The 20,085-nt window shown below is 42.3% G+C and overlaps 1 protein-coding gene across 1 annotated transcript in view; it reads right to left on the bottom strand.

Annotated features, from left to right (window-relative positions):
- Nucleotides 1-18,880, bottom strand: part of naa15b (N-alpha-acetyltransferase 15, NatA auxiliary subunit b) — a 56,212-nt gene extending 37,332 nt beyond the window's left edge. The window contains exon 1 of the mRNA XM_056279971.1: nucleotides 18,746-18,880. Coding sequence (XP_056135946.1) covers nucleotides 18,746-18,799 — 54 coding nt within the window. The 5' untranslated portion in view covers nucleotides 18,800-18,880. The remainder of the gene's footprint in view (nucleotides 1-18,745) is intronic.
- Between the last annotated feature and the right edge of the window lie 1,205 nt (nucleotides 18,881-20,085).

Here is a 20,085-nt window from a genome sequence, read left to right as displayed (position 1 = left end):
TTTCAATGGTAAAAAAAATAAAAGCCACATAAAACCTCACTCAAAGCGCTTACTCTCATTGGAGTAAGCGCTTTGAGTGGCTGTTGCAGCTAGAAAAGCGCTATATAAAATGTAACATGACTGACTGACTGATTGATTGGAGTGAATGGAGTCTGTGCCTGCTCTGGTCTCCTAAGGTGGAAAGGCAGTAAACCTGCCAATGATGCACCTTGTGTAGCGCACGTGACAAATTACAGAAAGTGAGAAGGACCTGGTTAGTCTCCTTTTGACATTTACTGCGAGACAATAATGGTGGTGCAGTCACCAAGTATGATGGGAGTAAAGTAACAAGCACAAAACCATCCAGACTCCAGACCCACGATGGTGTTACACGTAAATCTGTGAGCCTTCAGATTATGTGACCATGCTTTTAAAACACGCAATTTCAGACATGATACGGCAGTCAGATCGATGCGGTTAAATTTAGGCATAAAATTAGAAATAGTAAAGATTCGGTGTTCTGTTGGAGATGGTTAACTTTTGACACGGGCTTGGTGTGGTTAAAATTTGGATTAGCATCTGGGGGGACGGCCGAAAATTCTTCTTCAAGGCCTCTTCGTTAGCGAGGGTTGCCAGCACCATCAGGATGACATGCTTGCCAAACAAGTTTCCTCCAGTTCTTTCTGTCCTGAGCTGATCTTCTTGCCTCTGACATTTTTAGCCTAAGCCATTCTTTGATGTCATCACGATACTGCCTTTTTGGTCGGACTCTCTTGCGCTTAGCTGGTGTAGTTCCCAAAATCGCTGTCTTTGTTAATTTACTTTCACCTGGACGACAGGTATGCCCAAAGAATGATAGCTTTCTTTTGATTATATGTGCCATTAGTCCTCTTTTTGTTCCTAGTTCATTAAGGATGCTCGCATTCATTCGTTTCTCTGTCCAACTTATTCGAAGCATGCTACAATAAAGCCACATCTCTGCAGCCTCAGTCCTGTTTACCATCGCTTTCTTCAATGTCCAACTTTCAGCTCCGTATAACAACACTGGCCAAACGAGTGGTTTAAGTAGACTGACTTTCACTTCTTTCCTTATTCCCCTCTTTTTCCATATTTGTACCATCTCCATCATTCTTTTATTTGCTAGGGTAATTCTGATTTTTAAGTCATCTGTACAATCACTGTCATTTTTCTTAACTGAACCCAAGTATTTGAAGCTCTCTAGGTGTTCTACATCTTGCAGTATCTGATTCACCCACTTTCATGCACTTTGTCTTTTTCACACTCAAACTCAGCAACCTCTTTTTTTCCTCATTTACTCGACTCAACATTTCGTTTGGATCTTGCTGTCCATCAGCTGCTAGTACCATGTCCTCTGCAAAGCTAAGATTGCTTATCTTATAACCACCTATGCTCACTTGATATTCATCTATATCTGCCTCATGCATCACTTGTTCTGTGTATAGTGTGAATAAGCACGGTGATACAATGTAACCTTGACGTACACCCTTCTCTACTGGAAAAGCTTCTGTGTTCTCACCATTCCATCTCACCACTGCTGTCTGGCAAATATACAGACCTTGAAGTAGCGCAACGAGGTGTCTTGAGAAATCCATTTCTAGCATGATGTTATAGAGCGATGTGTGGCTTACTGAATCAAATGCCTTTGAAGAATCAATGAAAATCAGCATTGCCTTATTATCTGTACTACTGCTACTACTACTGCTACTACTACTACTACTACTTCCGGCTGCTCTTGTTAGGGGTCGCCACAGCGGATCATCCGTTTCCATTTCTTCCTGTCTTCTGCATCTTCCTCTGTCACACCAGCCACCTGGTCTTCCCTCACCACATCCATAAACCTCCTCTTTTCCTTTTCCCTGGCAGCTCCATATTCAGCATCCTTCTCCCAATATACCCAGCATCTCTCCTCCACACATGTCCAAGCCATCTCAATCGCGCCTCTCTTGATTTGTCTCCAAACTGTCCAACTTCAGCAGTCCCTCGAATATAATCATTCCTAATCCTGTCTTTCTTTGTCCCTCCCAGTGAAAATCTTAGCATCTTCAACTCTGCCATCTCCAGCTCCACCTCCTGTCTTTTCGCCAGTGCCACTGTCTCCAAACATATAACATAGCTAGTTTCACAACCATCTTATAAACCTTCCCTTTAACTCTTGCTGGTACCCTTCTGTCGCAAATCACTCACGACACTCTTCTCCACCCACTCCACCCTGCCTGCACTCTCTTCTTCACCTCTCTCCTGCACTCCCCGTTACTTTGGACAGTTGACCCCAAGTATTAAACTCATATGCCTTCGTCACCTCCAATCCTTGCAGCCTGACCATTCCACTGTCCTCCCTCTCATTCATGCATAGGTATTCTGTCTTGCTCCTACTGACTTTCATTCCTCTTCTCTCCAGTGCATACCTCCACCTCTCCAGGCTCTCCTCAACTTGCACCCTAATCTCGCTACAGTCATCCGCGAACATCATCGTCCATGGAGACTCCTGCCTGATCTTGTCTGTCAACATGTCCATCACCATTGCAAACAAGAAAGGGTTCAGAGTCAATCCTTGATGTAATCCCACCTCCACCTTGAACCCATCTGTCATTCCAACCGCACACCTCACCATTGTCACACTTCCCTCATACATATCGTGCACCACTCCTTCATACTTCTCTGCAACTCCCGACTTCCTCATACAATACCACACCTCCTCTCTCGGCACCCTGTTGTATGCTTTCTCTAAATCTACAAAGACGCAATGTAACTCCTTCTGGCCTTCTCTATACTTCTCAATCAACATTCTCAAAGCAAACATCGCATCTGTGCTGCTCTTTCGTGGCATGAAACCATACTGCTGCTCGCTAATCGTCACCTCTCCTCTTAAACTAGCTTCTATTACTCTTTCCCATATCTTCATGCAGTGGCTGATCAACTTTATACCTCTGTAGTTGCTACAGTTCTGCACATTGCCCTTGTTCTTGAAAATCGGTACCAGTATGCTTCTTCTCCACTCCTCAGTCATCCTCTCACTTTCAAAGATTGTGTTAAACAATCTAGTTAAAAACCCCCTGCCATCTCTCCTAAACATATCCATGCCTCCACACGTATGTCATTGCCTTACTATCTGTGTTGGATACCTTTTCAATTAGTGTTTGCACTGTTGCCAGCATTTCTGCACACCCTCTTCCTTGTCTGTAACCTGCTTGCTCATCTGACGTGCTATTTCAGAGATATCTCGGAAATCTGACAGCCGAAATAGCGCATTTAAAAAGCAGGGTCACATAATCTGAGGGTCACAGATTTTGGTGTAACACCGGCTGTCACTGAACAAACAACACCGGGGAGAGTGTGTATTTTCAGAACAATGGGCCTTTGAAGCAATGGCCATTTGTTTTCGGGATAACAGGCTGTCGGACAAATGGCCTTTTGGTCTAACGGGACATTTTTCGGACTATTGAGGTTTTGAAAAAATGGGCCGTCAGAACAATGGCATGGCAGCAAATGTAGCTAGTAGCCCTATGCTAGTTAACTATTTAACCATTTTAAAATCGACCAAAATGAGACCCCTAAATAACTGTAGCTTAATACATTTGTTGTTTTGGAACTCACATTTTCTAATATGCTTGTCATGCTATTTACAATACAGAGTAGGCCGGGTATTGATACGCTACGTATCTCATATAATTTAGCAGCTCATCACCGTCCTACCAGCTGGCTAGCCAGCTAGCTTATTCGCTAACCTGTCGTGTTTTGTACTCCTTGGAGAGGTCTTGGTGTGTCACTGAGGTGCTTGGCGAGGTTAGAAGTATTTCCTCCTTTGCATTGTTTTACAGCACCTTTTGCATACGGGCTTCGTTATGTCAGTGGGTTCACCGTCAGCGTCGGCTCTGTAGGCAAAGTAGTCCCACAGTAGACTTCGGCAGCCCGTTTCGTTAACCAGTACAGGGCGTGGAGGTATTATTTCTAACTCTGAAGATGACACTGTTGTTTTCAGTTGTAGACTAGACATGTTGAGACAGAGGCATTGGTTCTCTCGCTCAATCGAGGCTGAGGCTCACGCTGTATCAACGGTGATGAATGCACAGGCGCATGTCCCAACCATAGACCGTACACGCGCCTGACTTGGCTACCTTGCCAGTACTGCCTTCTAGTGGCAATTCAGACAAATTATGCATTTCATCCTCTCGTTTACTTTCACTGGAGACACATTTGACCTACAAGTACCGAACGTTGGGAAAGTCTAATACTGAACCATTTTTAACAAAAAATTATCGAAAAAGTACCTAAATTTCGGTATACCGTGCAACACTAGTCTACTGTGGCACAAGTCACAGAAAATTTTAATGATGGTTACAGGATGAATGTGTCACAACAGTGAACTGCACTTTGCTGCGAATGGGGCTGCATGGCCACAGACCAGTCCCAGTGCTCATGATGACCCCCGTCCACCGTCCAAAGCGCCTACAATGGGCATGCGAGCATCGGAACTGGATCTTGGAGCAGTGGAAAGTTGCCTGGGGTGAGACACGAGTTCTGTTTTCTTTTAGATCACAAGGATCGGTGTGTACGTCGTTTACCTGGGAGAGTGATGGCACCAGGATGCACTGTGGCAAGACGACAAGCCAGTGGAGGGAGTGTGAATCTCTGGGCAATGTTCTGCTGGGAAACCCTGGGTCCGGCCATTCATGTGGATGTCATTTGACATGTGCCACCTACCTAAACATCGTTGCAAACCAGATCTATCCCTTCATGGCAATGGCATTCTCTGATGGCAGTGGCCTCTTACAGCAGGATAATGCCACACTGCACACATTGATCGGGAATGGTTTGAGGAATATGATGAAGTGTTCGAGGTGTTGCCCTGGCCTCCAAGTTCTCCAGATCTTAATCCGACTGAGCATCTGTGGGATTTGCTGGACTGACAAATCCGATCCACAGCAGCTCTATCTTGCATCTTACAGGACTTGAAGGATCTGCTGCTAATATTTTGGTGCCATATACCACAGGACACCTTCAGGAATTTAGCAGAGTCCATGCCTCGGTGGGTCAGCGCTGTTTTGGTGGTACACGGAGGACCAACAGCATGGTAGGCAGGTGGTCATAATGTTTTGGCTCATCAAAAGAAAAAAAAGACAGCTATGTCGTTAGAAGAAAGCCAAGAAGTAGCCACAGGGTACTATCTATATTGTGTGTGTGTGTGTGTGTGTGTGTGTGTGTGTGTGTGTGTGTGTGTGTGTGTGTGTGTGAATTAATTAATTGTAATGCGCTTTGAGTGGCTGTTGCAACTAGAAAAGCGCTATATAAATTGCAACTTGATTGATCAGTGTATATAGGCCCATTTAGCCCATATAAACTAAATATCCTCAATAAGTATTAATAAAACAACTTAACCACAAAAATTTGAGGCCAACTTTACATATTTCAAGTTCAACATAAGAAAATAATGACCACTTAATAATAAAAGTGCACATGCCATATCTTTTTAAAATTCTGCTAAACAGGACTCCACTGTGTAGGCACAACACCACACACGGTTTTCACAAAAGTACACTGGTAAGGCTTCATGCTGTACCATCTAGCAGCCTTTACTTGTGTCTTCTTGTGGTTATTGGTTGTTTATTCCCCAGTGTGCATCAATGTAAATCAACAGTAATCATAAAGATGATAAAATGTCCGATCATCTATAAAATATCACTTTCCAAAGGAAAATGGTTTTGTCACTGAAGTAATTAAAATAGTTGTTAAGTGATTTTAAGATGAAACACAGGGAGACATACAAATACTCAGTGCTTGCTAAGAGTCCGGTTTAAACAACAAGCCGACACTCTGGAGAGGCTCCGTTCTGCATGCTGATGTTACACCTCGTCTCTGCCATTGTTCGGGCAAAATCAGTTCTTTGCAGCAAATAGTCTACTTTAAATTTGAAAGTGAATGGCTTTTGGAAGTAGGATGTTTTAACAGTATTTATTGGCGTGAGAGGATGTTTATTTTTAACCAAGCTTGTGAATTAGGCTTAAAAAATAAAAAAATACAAATGGTTATTAGTTCAAATTTAAAAAAAAAACATTTGTGATTTATGAGTGTACACCCCTAATTTATAAATTAGACCATGAAAACAAATACAAAAAAAAGACAATGATAATATTTTTGAATGAGAAAGGGTGAAATATAGAGAAAGTTTAGTGTGAATGTAGACACAATACTAGCCGAAAGCTAGTGTGTTTATTACAGCAGTCCGGAAGGGAAGGGCAATGGAAAGACCAAATACAAGTGAGCTGGCACAACTAGACTTGGCAGACAGCAGATCAAAATGGGGTAGCCTGTTTAAAAAGAATTTTTAGGGCGTCCGGGTGTCGTGGAAGTCTATTCTGTTGCCTACCAACATGGGGATTGGTGGTTCGAATCCGCGTGCTATCTCTGGCTTGGTAGGGCGTCCCTACAGACACAATTGGCTGTGTCTGCGGGTGGGAAGCCGGATGTGGGTATGTGGCCTGGTCAATGCACTAGCGCCTCCTCCGGTCAGTCGGGGCGCCTGTTTAGGGGGGAGGGGAATCTGAGGGGAATAGCGTGATCCTCCTACGTGCTACGTGCCCCTGGCAAAACTCCTCACTGTCGAGTGAAAAGAAGTGGCTGGTGACTCCACATCTATCACAGGGAGCATTAGTCTGCAGCTCTCCCTGGATCAGAAGAGGCGGGTGGAGCAGTGACCGGGACAGCTTGGAAGAGTGGGGTAATTGGCCAAGTACAACTGGGGAGAAAACGGGGCAAAAAACAAAAACAAAAAAACAAACCCTAATCAATGTTGAATAAGGGCTGATCGTGCCGCCAACAGTGGTCTCATTTGCATAAAGTTAACTGAACTTCAATACTTGTCCAACCCCTTTCTTCATGCTGCAAGCTTTGGTGTGGCTCACCTGCAACTGTTTCACCTCCATTGACACAGAGAAAGAGGTGGGACAAAAGCTAAAGTTCAGTTAATTAAATGAAAGGAGGGTACTGTTTCATAGCACAATCAGTAATTTGATCAGACAAAAACAAGATTTGGTTTGTTCTCGCAGTCATTTCTCTGGGATCTTGTTGAATTTCGTTCCCTCCTTCAGACCAGGCTAGTCACACCCAAAAGTGATCCACTTGGTACAGCATATGCAAATCTATGTAAATAGACTGCATTTTGTGGGGCTTGGCCATTAGAGAATCAAAACAACATGTATGAGCAGCATGGAAAAATAGAGTTGGCAACAATGTGACTCGGCAGATTTTTTTTGGATGTGAGAATGTGGGCAAACAGCATATCTTATACCGTAGACGAATCTAATGGAATCAGAAACAAAACACAGCCAAAATAAGTTCATGGTATTTTTTTAACCACTACCACATGCACCACCAAAATCCAGAGTAACCGGTGAATGTAATGAGAGAGAAGGGTGACAACTTGAATTTGGGCAGACAACGAAATAGCCAAATTTATAAACAACCATCTTAATCACTGCTTAGATCTGCTATAAACAACCACTCCTGGATTCAATAACAATGATAATCAAATTTGCCATTTATGGAACGCACTTGACCATATCATCACTGTATAAATGTGCTGCAATACAACTCACACTTTGGGCACTGACTACAGAAGAGCAGCATGAATTAAGCACAGCATTCACCATTCACTTTTTAAATTGGCCAACAATCCGATTTTTTTTTTTTTGCATTGCAGGTGCTGGTCAAATTTGGGATTCTCCTAACCACTCCTTGAGAGATGGGAATCCTATGTGAAAATCGACTTTTGCATATGCATTGCACAATATTTTCGAGTTGTATTATTTGCACACTGCTGAGAATGTAGTGGATGTTCTCACTGGTTCATGTGGTTTCTGAAAGAATGTCACATGTTGCGAACTTGTATTTCTGTGGCACCGTTTCACTGGTCTCAGCAAATAAGGCCTGAAACATACTCTACGAACACTCTGAGCTACGCTCAAGTATGCAAACATGTCGAACTACGCTAAAGTAAATTCAGAAAATGTGTCAATACTTCATGCAAAACTGAGCTGTAGTCTCATGTGTTGCAGCGATAGGTGCCATGGCAGACATGAGAAACATACTCCTCCCGTCTTTCCACCGAGAGCGAGTCAGTGGCCATACTTAACACGTTCGTATCAATTCCTTCTTCTCTGGTGCAACACATACAACAGTGCACATTCCTAAACAGTCACCATGATTGTTATCGTGGTTAATTATAAAGTAGCACATGGCCTGTAATTTCCTCCTTGGGGACTCAGGTATTTTACCTCCACAGGGACATAAGGGATGCAAGTGGAGCATGTACAACCAGGCTGTGCATTTGCAGTGCTTACGCTGGGCGTTATTTGCTTACTTATGTATAATCTGTTTCAGGCCAATGGGGGGGCGCTTGATTTTAGGCATAGATCATCTAAATGCAAATGCTGCAGAATTGATGTGATTAATGATTAAGAATGCTTTGAGAAATGACTCAAGATCACAACGTTATATGATCCATTGTGCAGACCTATGTTAAATTAATTAAACAAACAAGTCATATTTGTAGGGCTTGAATAGACTCACAAGCCAGATGACTTGAGTTTGTGAAAGGACTGGAAACTGATGGGACAAGTGAAGCAAAATCAAGTGAGAAGGAAAAGACAACAACAGTCTGCAGAGTTAATGTCTAGCCCATTGCTGTTAAAACCTTTCCAATAATTTTATCTTACATGAAATAATAAACACAAACTGTACAAGTTGTTTGGCATATGCTTGAAATGTGTACGCCCAAATAACTAATCACTACTCTACTACTACTTTCGGCTGCTCCCGTTAGGGGTCGCCACAGCGGACTAATCACTACTGCGTAAAAAAAAAAAATTTTAGGCTAGGTTTGTAGCAGTGACAGCTTACGTCCTGTATCTAACTGTCCTTAGTGGGAAAATAGTCTTCCTGATTTTTGATTCTGAGATACTTTATTGATCCCCGTAGGGAAGTTATGCTCTGCATTTAACCCATCCTAGCTGTGTAGCTAGGAGCAGTGGGCAGCTGCCATGCAGCACCTGGGGACCAACTCCAGTTCCTCGGTCAGGGGCACAGACAGGAGTATTAACCCTAACATGCAAATCTTTTTGATGGTGGGGGAAATCGGAGTACCCGGAGAAAACCCACGCAGACACAGGGAGAACATGCAAACTCCACACAGAGGACGACCGGGGATGACCCCACAAGGTTGGACCACCCCGGGGTTCGAACCCAGGACTTTCTTGCTGTGAGGCGACAGCGCTAACCACTGCACCACCATGCCACATGACCAAAGCACAGCTTTTGACAGTCATTGACCATCAAATGCCAATCAGATTTCTTTTTCCATTATTTCTCCTATCAGTATAAAGATCATTCCATAAATAAATGTTCCACCCCAAGACAACAATGTATGTGTATAAATTGATCGACTGGTCATTGATTGATTTATACTGATCGACTGTAAGTCACCGTGGATGAGAACCTTCAGCTTCCTATAAGCTTGTAACAGAAAAATTACAGATAAATTCTCAAAGAGCACTCTGCTGGGCGTTAAGCGTCACAATTTTCTCTTTGGTTAGAGAAATGACTTTATCAACAAAACTAAATCATTCTTTCCACTTGGTATCCTCCCGCTGAGGACCTCAATATATGGCCTATTAAATGGCTCAGGTCAGACATGAATTTAAATCAAGTGCATGTTTATACAAATTTCACATTAAAATGAACTTTCCTAGCAACGTGTCCTATTCCAGGTTCTGATTAATTGTGAATTGTGAATCATATTCCTTCTCCTGTGGCTAATCTTGGCTGGGTCAAATTTTGTCACTGACTGTCTGGCTCAAAGCCAGAATCTGGTCAACCCAATAGCTGAGCCAGCAGCCATTCCTAACCTAGCCAGACATATATCCACAAGCTACCACATAAAGGATTAACATGGTCACCGATTCTAAACACACAATATAGTGGTAAAGCTTACAGCAAAATTCTTTATTCTTAACAGTACCAAAGTGTGGTCACTTTCAGAAGCACCAGTTATCTCTAGTGCTGTACATAAAAGTAGATGTTAGGTGAGAGATATGAATTTTAAAATCCTCGCAGCCTCTCGGTGGCTACACAATCAATAAAGATAAAGACAAAAAAGTATAAAGCTAGCCCCAGCATGTCTGGACAGAGTTCAACTGGTCAGAACCTTTAACAACCATCAGGTACTAAGGGGATCTGAAAGCAACTTTCACAGCATGTATATGTGAGATGTATTTGACAGTATAAAAGGAAAGTGAAGGTGTTCAGGTCTTGGACTTTGGCATATTGACTGAGTTACTTTTAGTGATTGTGGTATGCCCTGTTATAAAATCTTAAAAACACACTAATTAAAAATACAGCAACATTTGTGCAGTCACACTGAAAAAGTTGGGTTTTAAGTAAATAATGACATGGGTATATAGTGGACTTTTTTGGGTCATCCATCCATCCCATTATCCAAACAACTTATCCTGCTCTCAGGGTCACGGGAATGCTGGAGCCAATCCCTGCAGTCATTGGGCGGTAGGCGGGGAGACACCCTGGACAGGCCACCAGTCCATCACAGGGCCGACAGACACAGACACACAGATACCGACACAGACAGACACACACACACACATTCACACCTAGGGACAATCTATTATGGCCGATTCACCTGACCTGCATGTCTTTAGACTGTGGGAGGAAACCAGAGCACCCGGAGGAAACCTACACAGACATGGCGAGAACATGCAAACTCCACACAGAGGACGACCCGGGACGACCCCCAAGGTTGGACTACCCCGGGGCTCAAACCCAGGACCTTCTTGCTGTGAGGCGACCGCGCTAACCACTGCACCACCGTGCCACCTTTTTTTGGGGCAATAATGACATAATCAATTAAAAGTATTTATCCATCAATATTAAATCATCCTTCTTTTTCAAACCTCCAAGTTCAAGGCCAGTCCATGCAATCAGGAATCTTCTCTAATACACCAAACCTTCCAACCAACCAAAAATCCCAAATTCCAAAATTACCAGCTCTTTGGCCTTGAGTTCCATTTCAGTACACCGTTGAACATCCATCCATTTTCCGAACCGCTTATCCTGCTCTCAGGGTCGCTGGAGCCTATCCCAGCAGTCATTTGGCGGCAGGCGGGGAGACACCCTGGACAGGCCACCAGACTATCACACACACACACACACACACACACACACACACACACACACACACACACACACACACACACACACACACACACACACACACACACACACACACACACCTAGGGACAATTTAGTATGGCCAATTCACCTGACCTACATGTCTTTGGACTGTGGGAGGAAACCAAAGCCCCCAGAGGAAACCCACGCAGACATGGGGAGAACATGCAAACTCCACACAGGACGACCTGGGACGACCCCCAAGGTTGGACTACCCCAGGTCTCAAACCCAGAACCTTCTTACTGTGAGGCGACCGCGCTAACCACTGTGCCACCGTGTCGCCTTTTTTTGGGGGGGGGGGCAATAATGACATAATCAATTAAAAGTATTTATCCATCAATATTAAATCACAGTTCTTTTTCAAACCTCCAAGTTCAAGGCCAGTCCATGCAATCAGGAATCTTCTCTAATACACCAAAGCTTCCAACCAACCAAAATTCCCAAATTCCAAAATTACCAGCTCTTTAGCCTGGAGTTCCGTTTCAGTACACCGTTGAACAATCACCACCAAAATGACTCTGTCTAAGCAGTCAATAAATGCCAGGAAAGATACTCTTAGTGCATGCATGTGTATATCTGAGGAGAAGGTTAGCAGGCAGATGGCATTTCAGTGGCCCTCTGCTGACATCACTAATTGCAATAACAGATTATGTCAACATATGGATGCTGAGATTAGTTATGAAATAAGCAGCTAGAAGAAGGCCAAAGAGGGGCAGGCAATACAACCCCCCCAAAAAAAGAAAACAAAATAACTCCAATGTATGAAAAAGTAATATGTCTAGTGATTTGACTGATGACTATATTCTACACTATTGACATACATTAACACTAAAAAACAATTTAGTTTCAATTTTGTATTTGAAGTAACAGATGAAATCCATACAAACCTTGACCTAATTATAACTATTTGACTAAAAATCAAAATAAAGTGTTAAAGATTTGAAAGAGCTAAAACTAGACTAATACTGACACTGACAATACTGACTTTACAAACTAAGACTGTGTTCACATTACAAGCCTTTACGCTCAGATCCAGTTTTTTTTCTTCTTTTTTGCTAAAATTTGATTCTGGCTCACTGTTCATTCATTTTTGAAAATGATCCCCAAGGATCTTTCACACATAGTTCCCAGTAAATTACTGGGATACCCTTTCAGGCACTGCTAGTGATTTTCACTATTCACACATGCAGTTATATTCAGGAATATTTTCGTCTTAAGCCTTTTCACACATGCCATGGCAAATACTGGAATAGATGGGGCAAGGGACAGTCCAGCAGTTTTTCAGTAAGTTCTGCCTCATTATGTCGAGCTCATGTAGAATTACTGTTATTTTCTCGTATACTACACCATCTCTAACTGTTCCAGACAGCTGCCTATCAATTTCATTCTCTGCGCAGACTGAGAGGAGCTCCCTAATTTCTGAATATGTCAAATTTCCAAGTCATTCTTCCAAAAAATAAGAACTTGTATTGCAGTCATCAAATCATCCATAATCAGAAAGTCCATAGGGTTAGTGGTTGTGTCAGGTAGGGTATCCGACGTAAAATTTTGCCAAATCATTATGTGGATTGACAAGACCATACCGGATCGGTCAAGGCCTGGGTTAACAATGACCGCCATCGGTGCTGTGCCCTCACACGGTACCGATGGAAACTATCAAATCCACTGTGGCAACCCCTGGGAAACAGGGAACAAGCTGAAAGAAGAAGAATTGCAGTCTTCCAATCACCTGTGAGGCAAGGCAACCGTCACGGATTCAAATACGTCATCAGCGGATTCTTGTGATTGGCTCACTCGCTCCACGTGAAAGCGTCTTTCTCCAGACAGACGCAACCCTTTACATGCGCTTCCCTGTAATGTTACTGCTTTCATTCACAACACAGCCTCATCGGTATTTTCCCTAAAATGATACACGGGGCCTTGAGGTGGGAAATTGCTGGTACAGATTTACGTGAATATCGATCCCTGCTCCCATTCACACATGCATGCAGGAAGCATCCCTGAACATTTCAGGGAAAGACTCCATGAGATCAGTGCTAACGGTCCTTGAATTCTTAAGCAATTGGCACATGCAAATTAACACCAACAAATTACTTTTTGCGATCACTTTCAGCTATTTTATTGTAGGTTTTTCAAATACTGGTCCATTGCAGAATGTGGCCTGAGTTTTGCTTGAATAACAGGGATCTCCCCAATCAGATTACTTCACTTTCTTTCTGCTGACCATCATTGCTGTCCTACATATTTTCCAAACTATTCAAACCATTGCTTTTTACAAAAAGTCTGCCAATCCAGAGTTACGACAGTGATTTGTACCACTGAGTGACATAAAAGCCACATGAATTTCAATATCACCTTTGATGGTGGTGGCATGGCTGCATATTAGGTGTGTCTGATCTAGGATCACACATGAAATTGGCCCAAATCTGGTGGCTGTGTGATGTTTTCTGTGTTTATACTGTTCTAAAAGAAATACAATCTATGTCACATTTTAAGAATAAATAAAAATTACAGCCTTAACACAGAGTAAGGCACACTTATAAACAATTAACAAAATAGAATTGAAACTAAAACAGGAATGAAAACTTGTTTAAAACCATAAACCTATTTCAACCTTCACACATACTGCCTTTGTGATCCAAAACTCAACTAACTGAGGCCAACTGCTCTCCATGTGAGGACAGAAAATATCACTATAATACTAGAACTATAATTTAAGAAAATACACTGAGCAGTGAAAAGCATCTGAAATGCACTGCTGATTTCTCACAAAAAAGTTGTTCATTTAAACTTCAGTTATTTAGTTCTGCTCAGTGCTTTAAATCTGCTTGCTTCTTTCCAGATGCTACATAGACTGCCAAATGAGCTCTTACTGGGCATAGCCTCATTCTTTAATAATACCCCCCGTCCCTTTTTCTTAGAAAAACTAGGGCCCTTCCTTGTGTTCAACCAAGGACAAAAACTTGGAACTTCGAATCAAAGTCCAAGCAATGAATAACAACATTTAAAAAAGTCCTCAAAAGATTTTGTTTTATTGGACAGTACTGGATGGTAAGTAGAGATGGGAAATGTGAGCCAGGCTAAAAGTTATGACAAGTGGTGGTATGTGGTCTAATCGACTAAGCCTCATAATAAACAACATTCTTGTTCATTAATAAAGATAAATGATGCTCAGAATATGCCGGGACTCATCTAATCCTCTACCATGTTTATTGAAAGACAGTAGGCCTCCTAGTAGGCCCCAGGTCTCAGAATCATCTGTTCATGCTCAAAGCTTTTTTCCTCACCCAACTGCGTGACAAATGAAGTAACAAGAGAATCCCTCCCCAAGCGCAATCATGACTATGGTTGAGTACTGTTCAAATGTGAACTGATACCGGTACCGTTACTAGTACCTGGAATTCGGTACCGGTCAATGGTATCTTTTTTCGGTACTTTACTCTCTGTAAAAAAAAAAGAAGCAAAAAAGAAAAGTACTTTCAGTTGTCAAAAATAAGTAAACAAGCACGATACTGTCCAGATCCATGCATGAAGTCAATGGGATGAACAGCTGTCAAGAAAATCGAAGGACAGACTTCTTCCATTTTACTTAAGATTATTATTACTCCAAGGAATTTTGAAATGTATATAGTTCATATATGAAAGACTAATGAGCACGCGTTTGCATCTTGCTTAATGCGCTACTAACACCTACTAAGCATCCCTCTTACGTTGTCCACGAGTGAGTGACCACAATTTGTGACACAGTCAATGGAGGTAGTTGCGTGGCGCCATGGGCTTTGCATTTCTTGTCATAAATATTGCAGCGAGCGCTGTCTGCATTGTTTGCAAATGTGTAACCACACTTACGACCGTTTTCACCTCACTATTTCTCTGTGTTGGACTTGAATAAGCTGTAGGTTTAAGGGAGGGGTAACATCTCACTCTCTCTCTCTAATGTATACTCTCTCACCGAGATGTGCACTTATAACAAGCGGTAAACAAGGTGGGATTTTTCAAAAGGCTCTTAAGTAATCTTATCAATATTTTCTTTAATTCACAAACCGCTCTCAAGGTACAGAAATTTGGCATCGATTGATTTAACGTGAATCGGTACTTGGTCGTACTGACGTAATTCGGTCAGTATCCTATCCTACGAGTACCGAGTTTGGTACCCAACCCTAATCATGACCATATAACACAATCGTGCACGCACGCACACGCACGTACACACACACACACACACAGGTGTGCATACATTTATTGTGATATTAGCAACTTCATCACCACAAGCTGTGCTTATCAAGCATGTTCTACTGCCTCACCCAAAATAACTTGGCGTACAGTGTCAGAGAGGTGAGCACAAGTGTTACTCCTGCAGAATCATGACTGTCTGGTACAAGGCATAAGGCAAACACCATGCATGCAAGCACTACGCTCACATGCAGGAAACAACTTTCCCATGCAAAAGTGCTGAACAGCAACAAAACCCAATCACAATTCTCTTGTTATATTTGGCAATGTCTAGCATTGAGATAGTATAATAGCCACAAGAATGTTCAATTAATTCTTTCTTGATTGAACTTGCACAGAGTAGCAAGCAGGTGTAGTCCACTTCAGATGGGAATTCAGTATTGTTTAAATTTAAAATAAGACATCTGGATTAACCATGACTACTTTCTGTGATGAAGTCTGAACTTCCTGGCATTCACCATGAACTATGTGGCAATAATCCTCAGCAATCCTGCACCTATTTAGTCTTGAACAAAAAAAATCATGACTTACAAATATTATTTGACCAAAATCCTTATCAAAGTTCTGACCGACTGAACTTTACCAGTAGCACACTGAGTTGATGTGGAAAGGATTCAAGTATGAAGAACAGACTTGAGACGTCATCAAAGACCATGCATGAGAGCAGGCTGTGTTGCTGACTGAATCAGTCTGTATATAAGGTCGCCATTGCACTGCATACACGCTTTTACAAGTTACAATCAACAGTCAATTCACCTGCCTAGTCTCACTCTGAAAATTCAAGTAAGCTAACTAGTGACCATTCGTCTTAGGCCAGCTATCAGAAAACAGGCTAAAACCCACATGCCCTAAAATTGCAGAATGTCATTTGACTTCAATGTCATTCAGAACCTGCAGACCTATCCAACTAATGATGCTTATTAGGCACTCTGTTCTGGAAGACAAAAAATAAAGGGTAACGGGGTCAAATATTTTCAATACAATCAGACAGGGACCTTTCCAAATATCAAATCTAGTAAACAATGTAGTGTAATGATAATGAAGGGTGGTAATCTGTCTTCATCTCTAGTTTATAAACTGTACCAGCTGCCAACAAATCCCATTCCAGCGGCACTTGAATCTCATCTTAGTCCTTGACCCGAAAGTCAATTTACAGAGCCCAGCAAGGAGAACTGCTACAACTACATTGTTCATACTGAGGTAACCCTCTCGATAAGGCTGTGCTATTATGGCTAAAATGATAATCCTGACTCTTTTCTAGAGATTATGATAGTAATTGCTGACAAAAATGAACAGCCTTGGTGATTTGGAGAGCACTTTGGTACACACTTTCCCACTCTTTATTAAATAAAGCTTCTGAAATACTGCAAATGCCCCAGGGGACAAATTAAATTAGGTGCTTTAATTTTACTGGGTTCTACAAATGTAAAATATCTCAATATGAATTTACACATGATTAACTGTGCTGCACTGCCTACATTTAGACAACAAGCAATACACTATATAAAGAGGGGTGGAGAGCACAGTAGGACTGCAACAACGAATCGATAAAATTCGATTATAAAAATAGTTGGTAACGAATTTCATTATTGATTCGATACATCTATTTGATGTAGCAAGGCTCGTTATCACTTAGTTTGTTTTACGTCTTTTAATTATTTGTAACTTATTTTAACAGCTCATGTTCATTCAAGAAATGCAAAAAAAAAAATTTTAAATCCAGTTTTTGTGCTCTTTATTACAAAAAAATCCAGCTTATATCTTTTGCACACATTTTATCGCATACATTTCAGTCTTTTGTTTATGTTAATATTGCCAGTTGGAATAACAGTTTTTTGGAAATAATTTTTTAGGTGTTTTTATCCAATTCATCGGTTAATCAAAGAGATAATCGACAGATTATTCGATTATCAAAATAGCTGTTAGTTTCAGCCCTAGAACACAGGTGCCATTTTTTCTGGATCAGGTGCAGGGCATAAGTTTGTTTTTCCAGCTAGAGGCAGAACAACGAAATGCCAGCTGTTCAAAACTTTCTGCTGATCAACATCAATTCCCTCCAGTGTGTCAGGGGGAAGCCTGATGCATGGCTACAGTAAACAGTTACTGAAAAGTCTCCAAATGCTCATAGTGTGATATCCTATGGCATGACCATTGTTGTGAGCCAACAAGCGGCCAGTATGCACGGAAGAGGAAGATTTTTTATTTCAAGTGCAGTGAACATCATTATGGACTTTATTACTCCCTTGGATTAAGCTAAATCCCAAATTTTAAGGAAAACACTGATAAAAATCTGCTGTAAAGATTAAAATTGTGCTTGGACTAGGTCTAAACCATGGCTCTGAAAGCATTTCTTTGTGTGTGAACTAGATTAACTGAACAAAACTATCCACATGGCAAACGTGCAGGGTCACTACACAAGGCTTGCGCATGGATGGGGTGAATGGATGGGTGGGTAGCTAGCTAGCTGAAACAGCAGAGGGCCTGAAAACACTTTGTCCTCTTGTCGTTTATAAGCTACACATTTATTGACACAGTCGCATCAGTTATACTCTTCCACTTGTTTTCACATATACCCTGCCATTAGAGCATGGCAAACACACGGGCCGCGTTGCTGTTCTGACAGATCAAGTTTTACAGTCCAACATGCAGCTAATGTTTGCTAACCAGGGTTCCTCACGTCAGCTAACGTTAACGCGCAGGCCAAATGACTATCAGGCTTTTCGCTTACAAGCTGGGTCTTTAACAAAACTGACAATCGCATTTACAGTTCGACCCTAGTAAAAACGCGTGGTTTATGTCTAATATGGAAAACAGAATAACTGGTGAGCTCTGTTCTGTGTAGTGACTGACATTAAGGCGAGAGCACTGGAACCAGTTAAGTTAGCTCTTGAGTTTGCTAAGTGGTTTTGGGTTATTGTGCCACACAAGTGACGAGGCCTTGGTGCGACATCCAACCCAACTCCCGGTGATGGGACCCATGTGTTGTGGTTGTATATAACTCAGTAAAGTAACACGGGTTAACACGATTTTCGCTGTTGGAAGAAATCGGGGACGAAAAACAAAGACACGACCTGCTCCGGGTATGTCCGCCACAGTGACAGCGCATATCAGTTCAGCCTGGGCTAAGCTAACCCATTCAACGATGCCATTTTGCTAACAGTTTCTACTCAAGCTAGTTAGCTAGCTGGATGGCTAAACTGACAGTGCACCGCCTCGGGACTTTAAATTTGGGCTTAGTTTATAATGGGAGCTGCACAATTGAAGCCAACATCTTACCAAAATCCTCTTGAAGAGAGCATTCTCTTTCGGCGGTAAGGTAATTGTCGGCATCTTTGCAACGTAGCTCAACTTTTCCCCCTCGACCTCAGCACATGCAGCTAAAGTAGTAGCAGGATGGATAACGTCGACAGCGCGGCCCTCGCTCTCTCCGCACCGCGTCACGCTGCTCGATTGCTCCGCTCTCCGGCTCCCCTGTCACGTGGAAATGGAGGCTCACCGGAGTTCAAAATGGCGTTCGGTCATCATGAGGGGTCCCGTCCGTTCTCCGGCTTCGCGGCGAGCGTGTGTGTGCCAAAGTCTACGGTTGTGCGGGATACCACAGTTTAACAACATGTAGTGACTCGGTATCTGCTTTTGAAATCAGAGTTTATATGAATGCGCTTGTGATGATCGCTCAAAAGTAACGGCCACAAATGAACTGGGAACTGTTAAAAGAAACAGTACATATGATGAACAGTGAACGGCTGGGACTTGGCGGACATTTTTTTTGCCCCCCCTCCCGTTTTGCCTATTTGGGTATTAATACACAAATTATACTAATTTCTTGATAGGGAAAAGTAAGCTGTAGGCTGCATTTAAGTAGAGCTGGAACGTGAAAGACCTTTTGTGTGCTCATTTCAAAATTATCTCCATACTATATTACATATTCCCCGCGACCCTGAGAGCAAGATAAGCCGTTAAGATAATGGATGGATATTACATATTATTGGCGGCCTGTCCAGGGTGTCTCCCCGCCTGCCACCCAATGACTGCTGGGATAGGCTCCAGCATCCCCGCGACCCTGAGAGCAGTATAAGCGGTTTGGATAATGGATGGATGGATGTATTGGGAGTATTTTTATATCCCTTTTTCTGGGCCCCCATGTGTAGTAGTAGTAGTTTCTGGACCCCCATGTGGCAGTTAGACCCAAGTCTAATTAGCCTAGTTTGCCTGCATACAGACCCGCTGTGTGTCTTGCTTGTGCCCAGGACAAGATGATCTCCACAGCCCCCCGGTCCCGACTGCACAGGCCACTGACTAGCCATAACGCACACACAACGCATGTTCAATTAGCACCCAGCAAAAGAGCTCTCCTCTCCCACACACTACTTAATCCAAATATAGACTAGTAGTACCACGACCAAAATTCAATCATATTAGAGACATGCTGTCATTCCCAAATCCTAACTTTAATGTATTGAAGTTGTCCATGGAAAATCGATAACAAACTTGTTATTTAATGATTTGTATATACTATACATCAGATTTACATTGGGGAAAAACACATATTGGGACATTAAAAAGCTCAAAAATAGGCATTGTGCATATAAACCTCTTTTCTACCTTAAACCTTTTTA

The sequence above is a fragment of the Lampris incognitus genome, chromosome 5 (genome assembly GCF_029633865.1).
Source record: "Lampris incognitus isolate fLamInc1 chromosome 5, fLamInc1.hap2, whole genome shotgun sequence".
Taxonomy (NCBI): Eukaryota; Metazoa; Chordata; class Actinopteri; order Lampriformes; family Lampridae; genus Lampris; species Lampris incognitus.
Note: the sequence above shows the minus strand (reverse complement) of the source record. Positions and strands in the feature narration are given on the sequence as shown.